Raw genomic sequence first — 7,652 nt, forward strand, 5'->3', positions numbered from 1 at the left:
CAAAAATCACACTGCTGGTGTTAGTGAAATACTGGACGAGACTTCAGAACCTTTTCTTTCATGATTTTATGCAGGTCTCCATTACAATGTTAGATACAGTTATTCTTCCAGTTCTACTCTGGTCCTGCATTGATACAACACAAAAATGACAAGACTTGTGTAATGTGAGCAGTAGTGATTCATGTAGTCATAGAGTTGTGTTGTGAAGACTCAATCTGGAATTTGTCAAGGCCAGAGCAAAATTTTAATGTTGGCAAAGCGTCCAGATCCTGATGAAACAAAACATCCTCAAACCACCAGACTAACAACTGTGTTTGACTGCTGCTATGAGGTTCTTCTTATGAAGTGAAGTGTTTGTTTTTTGCTAAACATAATAGCAGGAACATCCAGTTTCATCTTTTTCTTCTTCTTCTTTTTTTTTTGTTTTTAATATGAAATGTGTTTCTGATCTCATAGCCTGACTCCATGCTGCTGCACAGGCACCATATACAGTGTGTGTTTTGATCCTTTGTATTTGAATTTTTAAATGTTATAAATATTAATTCAGTTTTTGACTGTAATGCTGTGGACAATGGATGATATTTTGTAATGTTGAATATCAAACGTTTATTCTGTTTAGCATCTACAGTGGTTAAACTAACCGCTGCACAAGTCAAAGACCAAGTTCAAGACAGATTTTATTTCACGAGTTCACCTGCTCATCCAGTCCTGATGGGCAATGGTAAACAAACTTGGCTTGCTTTCCTTAACCAAGGCTCGAACCGGAGGCTCGGCTTGAGTGCAGAGTTCGAACCACCCCAAAAAGTGCTTACAAGGGACAGCAAGCTGGGCAATCAACTGCGAGTAGTTTTTGTGATACGAGTAGAGAAAACCTTTATTGATTCGATCTCTCCCCCCTAAGAATATGCAGAATACGTTTCCCTGTTGCTGCATTAGGGCAATACAAGGCAGTTGAAGGGCTAACAAACAAGATCGCTCCTGTAGGAGAGGGGTGGGGAAGCACTGCTGTGGCAGTGACGTAAATAAATATTTTCATCGGAGGAGAAACCTGCGTTCTTGCAAAACTGGAAAATTAATATATGAAGATTAGTCAGGGCGCTGCAACGGTGCTGTGCAGAATCACTGCTGCGGCAGTGAGAAGTTGAATTTAGCATGACATAAGCTGCAAGAGAAGTGGGAGAGGTTATTGCTGTGGAGGCGAGAAGGAGTTTTAGTATACCTGCTCTTAGACCGGTGGAGGAAATCGGTGGAGGAAATCACTGCTGCAGCAGTGAGAAGTGGAGGTTAGTATGACGTCTGCTGCAAGAAAGGTGGGGATGTCACTGCTGTGGAGGTGAGAAATAGTGATTTAAAATGGAAACTCCTCCAAGACCAGTGGAAGAAACACTGACCTCTACACATCTGCTGAGACCCGTGGAAGAATTCACTGCTGTGGCAGTGACCAATAGAGTTTGATGTGACGTCTGCTGAGACCCGTGGAAGAATTCACTGTTGCGGCAGTGACCAATAGAGTTTGATGTGACGTCTGCTGAGGCCAGTGGGAGAATTCACTGCTGCGGCAGTGAGAAATAGGAGTTGGTAGTTGGCAGTGATTTCAGGTCAAATCAAGTGCCCCCCCTACATTTTAACAGAGCTTTAAACGATAGAAATTGCCTGACGTGGCTTGTGGGATTGATAGTAAAGTAACAGAATTAATGATGGCAATTTGTCAAGGAGATGAATTTGAGTTCTGCTGTAAGTCAACTGAAGCAAAAAATAGTGACTATTCAGTTCAGTTCTGATCAGTGAGGACTCAATTGCATGTAATGAAAGTGCAGAGTTTTACCAAGTTTAGTTTAGCTATGAGCAGCTCTACTGTAGACAGTAAAAGCAAGTGCGGTCATAGTTGATGGGTTAGAAATCGCTGATGTGGGAGTAAAATTGTACATTTCGTAGGAGGAATTCACTGCTGTGGCAGTGAAGTAATAAGTGATTTGTTAGGGTAAATCACTGCAGTGTCACTAAGAGATAACAGAGCTGATTTGAAAATGTTGGGAAATGTCACTGCTGCGGCAGAGACATACTGAAGAATTTCTGGAAGACAGACCCAATGAGGGAAGCGAGGGTCCAAGACGTACAGTTTCCTGAAAGAAATCTCAAGGTGGATGGCTCACGGTGCTGTTGAAATCATTTTAAGTTTAAGTACGACTTTAGAAAGTTCAGGCCAGCAATGTGACAGTGCCAAGACAGGGTTTCTTTGAGCATAACAAACTATTTTCACGAATATAGGACTCGGCCTGAAGGTCAGAAGCAGGTGATCATCCGCGCTCAGTCAATTTCTCTTTCCTTCGCTGTCTGTTTGGGCTTAAGAACAAATCTATGCAGCCTCTGTAGAAATCAGCATGGTACACATTATCATTAACTTATGTATAGGCGTAGAACAAGAAGGGCATGAACTTACAGAAAAAGGAAAAAACGTGAATATAGCGGTTGCTGCGGTTTATGCAATCCTCTGCGGTTGGTTCGTCAATAACGTGGTATTGTGACGATTGCAACAGCCCAGTGGGAATCTTGTGGTTGCTGAGAAATGGCAAATGAGAATCCAGATGACTGGGTAGAAATTTTTGGATGTATTAAAAGGAGGACGGTGTATGGGTTATTAATTAATTAATTAATTAATTAATTAATAGCAGGGCACTGCTGACCAAAGTTTAGTTTAACTGTATTAGTTCGGCAGAACTTGATCTGCATTTGTTGGGACAATAGATTATGGTGCACTCCATTGAATTGTCCCAATGGAAGGAAATGCTTAGGAGGCCATTCCTTGACCACGGGGTAGTGGACACGGGAAGCCCAGGGAGAGGCAGACAAGTAATAAAATGTAATCATGACCCTGCTGCAAAACGCAATAATAAAGAAATGTAATGTGCTAAAGAAATAGGTGAGACATCAAGTACTGATGATACAAGCCATTTAAAGTATTCTACTTCATAAGCCAAAGTATGTAGCATCAGAGCACGTGGCTGACTTTTAGTTAGCCTGAACTGAGCGGACCATCTTCAGAAATATGCAAAAGAAGATGGTTTAAACACGACAGAGAACCGTGGTAGCGCTGATTCAACTTGCTTATTTACTAAGGGATGAAAGCAATTGAGACATTCACATGCAAATATTCATACAGTGGTTTAGTAAAATTGTTAAATATCTTGCTGTGGGCTTGACACGAAAATGTAAGTTCTCAACTTAGTTTAAAGAATTCTGCCAGAAAAGGAAAGGAAGAAAAAGAAATGAGGAATAATCGCTTTGAAACGGAAGCATCTGATGACCTGCTAAATTGGATTTTGCATATATGAAGTAAGCTTGGAGCCAATTGTGTTCACAATGCACAAATTAAAGAACCATATTGATGGCTGAAACTGGTTCATACTCAGACCACATCCAAGATGGGCTTGGTTTACAAAGTTCTGCAATATTTTTAGTGCCGACATATGGACCGAATCCAGTGGGACATGTTAGAAAAGGATAGAAAACACCCAGAAAGGCAGAGTTTCCACAGCAGAAGTAAGGGTTGGGGCTGCTATGCATGATAATGGATAGTCAGGATAAACAATATTAAAATCTCAATTAGTGAAATGCATCCAGTAAATTTGATTTAGATCGAAGACAAAAATGCCATGCACGTGAATGTAAACAGTAAACCCAGTATTCTTTGTGCAATGTTTTAGATTTATAACTTCACAAAATATTACATTATAAATTATAGATGTAGGTTATAACTTAACAAAACACAAAATATAAGATATATTCATAATTTTAAAGTGGTTCATCTCAAATCAAACGAGCCTATTCACAATATAAAGCGATGTGTAGAATTTAAGCAATGTTTGTAGAGTGGGTGACGTGCTACCTGACTAAAGCTGAGACTTCCGGGATCCGGTTAGGCCGCGATGAAGATTCAAAATTAAAAACAAATAATTTGAAAAACAACAGTAATCTGACCAGAGCTCAATCTATGACGCAGTGAGTGGGGAAATATATGTGGAAACTAATCGTATGCTGTTTAACAGCTGGAGCGCGTTGGATTGGATCGTTAGTTCAGATTGACGTGTCTATCATTACCGTACACTGTAGAATATGAGCGCACGACACTGAGCTATTACGCACTAACGATTTGTGTGCGATAAGATTATGCATTTAGGAATACCGCTTAAGAATAAGATCATTATAAACGCTTTCGAGATGTAAAATGAAATCGCTCGGTGAGTGGGCCGGAAGGAGCGACTGAGAAGGTAAACAGCTGAATTTCTGATTGTTTTCGTGGGAAATTAATGTTTGATGCGGCGAGCGTGTCTCAAACATTCAGCTGTATGCGTTCCTATTTTAAGAGAGGTAGATTTTACGGATGAAAGCGGTTTAGCTGTAATTTGGATAACGTTAGGAACTGTAGCGGCTGTAGTGCGCAGATGCCAAACTTACGATACCCGGGCGGGAGAAGCGCGTTTGTTGTTTGATAGAGGCGGCTGGGCAAATCTGCGGGACATCGTTGACGAGCTGTATTACCCTTGTCGTAAACTAAAACTGGAGCCAGATTAAGCGTGACTTTGCAGAGCGTTGTTAGTGCGGGAGTTCGTCGGGCTGGACAGGGCGGGACCGTATGACGGAAGAACAGAGGCTGTGACCGTGCAATGAGAGCTGCTTATATAGGCTTGTAATGATGATTGACAGGACTGAATGATTAGGCTCCTCCCGAACCTACGTTTGGTACTTCATTTATTTTGACTGCAATGTTTGTTGAGTATCAAGCCTTTTTTGTTCATTCATTATAGTGATTAACCTAACCAGTACAGACTGAATTTATTATTAGATAGTGTTCTGCATTGTAATATAGTGATCTACAGACAAGAGTGATTGAGTTGATTCACACCCATCAGCAGCTGCAGTTTCTCTCATCTGTATCAGTGCAGTCACTGTGACTCTGACTGACGGAGGTTTTTGTACGACTCTTTATCACTGTGTGAACACCCAAGTGCTGCTCGGGTTGTGTAAACTCTGACAGTAATAATCTCCTGTATCTTCAGTCTGGACTCCACTGATGGTCAGAGTGAAATCACTGCCAGATTCACTGCCACTGAATCTAGATGGAGTTCCTGACTGGAGGTTGTTTGTATAATATATGAGGAGTTTAGGAGTTTCTCCAGGTTTCTGTAAGTACCAGTGTAAGTAACTACCACCATACACTCCACTGCTGACTTTACAGTTTATTCTGACTTCTTGTCCTTGAGCTGCTGTTATTGATGGACTCTGAGTAACAGTGTACTGTCCTCTACACTCTGAAAGAAAGGGAAAAAAGACAAGAATTAAAATTATGTATATTTCACATTTTAAAACAATTACTGTAACTGTTGTTATGAAAGTTGTACTACAAACCTTGAGCAAACAGTGTGAGTGTCCAGATGAGGATGATGATGTTGTTCATTGTTGTTGTTTTGTCTTGTGTGATGATGAAGATTCTGTTCTGTTCTGCTCTCAGTCATGAAGTGTTAAACTCACAGCACTATAAACACTCTCATGCAAAGTGTCTCTCTATGTAAATGATCTTCATACACAGAACAGGCAGCTGTCAGACTCAGACCTCATGTATTTTTCTATACATGTTCATATTCCACTAAACAACAGAAGCTTTAATACTTTGTGATTAATGTGAGCTATTGAACATAACATTTCTTTAAAAAAAATAATGAAACTGAAGCGGATTTCTTGATGACTTTTTAAGATACATTAAAAAGTTACTTCAAACACATTGACATGAACATAGTAGCAAAATGTACATTTCTGTTTTATTTATTCAAAAATAAGGGCAGACACTGTTGAGAGATTTCAACAAAGATCAGCACCACCAGAGGTCACACTCACCTGAACTCTGATGTGTTTGTTCTCAGGTGTTTCTCATCAGTCTAATTGACCATATGCACTGAGCGTTCTGTAGAACTTCCTCATAATGATAATCCAGCTCGTAAATTTCCGGTGTAGCTCATTTCATATGTGTTATATATAGGTGGAGACTATTGAGACTACTCTCCTGCCTCGGTCTTATCAGAAACTGAGAAATGAAATAATAATTGGAACATTGTAAATAATGATAGTGGCATGAACATTCAGTTTCATATTATTTAACAACATATAATTCAAATTGTAAGCCTGCTAATCCCAGGACAGTACATAAACAAGTAGTTGTACATTTAAAATGCTGACAACTAAACACTGTCATAACTGTTTAGACTAACGTTAGCAAGCTAGAGATGCTTCTCTTCAACGACTGAATCTTAATAGTATTCTTGATAATCAATAACTTGCCTTCATTGTCATGAGCATATTTTTGAAATCTTGTAATATTTCAGAGCCTTAATTATTTTTCAGTTCTACAGCTGTGCAGTAAAATTCACTTCAAAGATTCACTTTTCATTTATAAAGACGAAATAAAAAAAAATGCTTTTTCATGGAAAACAATGACTTTTTAAGATGAAAATGACATGAAATTACCCTTAACCAGAAGATGGCAGTAGAGGTTCACTCATTGGCTGCAGCTGCCATTTCAACTCACATAGTTTTTCACGTCTTGCTTTTGATTTACTATAAAATTACTAGTAAAACAAATGTTAGTACTTTTACTGCACTGAAGTATATAGGATAGCAAGTGCAGTCATTAAAATAAATAAATAAATAAATAAATAAATAAACTCAGACACAAACAGCCTATAAGGGTGAATTATTTAAACACTTATATATAGTTTACTACAAATTAAATAAGTTAAATATTAATGGTATAATAATTAAATATGAATCAGTATGAATTTAAAACATTTTAGACTTAATTTAATAACTACATCTTTCTACATACATTTAATAACAGTTTTATCTTGAACTGTAAAAGCTATTAAATAGCCTATATTTAACCAACACAAACTTGTTACTGCTGTAGTTTTGTTACTCTGAATTTAGTCTTAATCATTTAATGCACAGCTTTATTTTGAAATCGGTTTGTCAGATGTTTCGGTCGGTTATTACTGTCAATCATATCAAATGACTTGTGCATATTTAGCGGATTTACTCCCGTAAATTTTTACACTTGTGTTTGACATTCTTGAAACGGTATACATTGACGTTTGGTCCTCTTAGACAAACAAAAACTTTTCTTCGAATTGTGAATGGATTTTGTAGAGAAAAAGAGCAAAGGACACTCCTATTACAGCACAGTACAGTTTACCAGAAATGACTGAGCTGGCTTGTCTAAAACAAGGAAGTAATGTGTGCATATGGTCAATTAGAATGTACTGTTTAACGATTGACTGCTTGTTCTCACAGTGTGAAGTACTGTTTGTTTTACACAGTGATTTTCTGATTTTGCTTGGCCTCTGAATGTTATTTGCCACTCAGCCTGTATGTCTTGTGTATGACCACTCTCTGGATTCTCCTTGTTGTTTCTCCTAATAAATCTATGCAAATGGATTTAGGCCATCACTCTTTGTCTGATGCTTCACAACTGTTTCATATAAATAAATAGTCCCTGAAATGTTTTATATGCTGTGTCATTGTGTTATTTGTCATCCTTCAATCAGCAGCTGCAGTTTCTCTCATCTGTATCAGTGCAGTCACTGTGACTCTGACTGATGGAG

The 7,652-nt window shown here is 38.5% G+C and overlaps 1 gene segment (V, D, J or C); it reads right to left on the bottom strand.

Moving 5' to 3' along the window:
* Positions 1-4,971: 4,971 nt before the first annotated feature.
* Positions 4,972-5,565, bottom strand: LOC127159235 (probable non-functional immunoglobulinn kappa variable 1-37). The segment is given in 2 exon segments: positions 4,972-5,309; positions 5,407-5,565. Coding segments are annotated over 2 exon segments (372 nt in total).
* Between the last annotated feature and the right edge of the window lie 2,087 nt (positions 5,566-7,652).

Source organism: Labeo rohita, unplaced genomic scaffold (genome assembly GCF_022985175.1).
Source record: "Labeo rohita strain BAU-BD-2019 unplaced genomic scaffold, IGBB_LRoh.1.0 scaffold_2015, whole genome shotgun sequence".
Classification (NCBI taxonomy): Eukaryota; Metazoa; Chordata; class Actinopteri; order Cypriniformes; family Cyprinidae; genus Labeo; species Labeo rohita.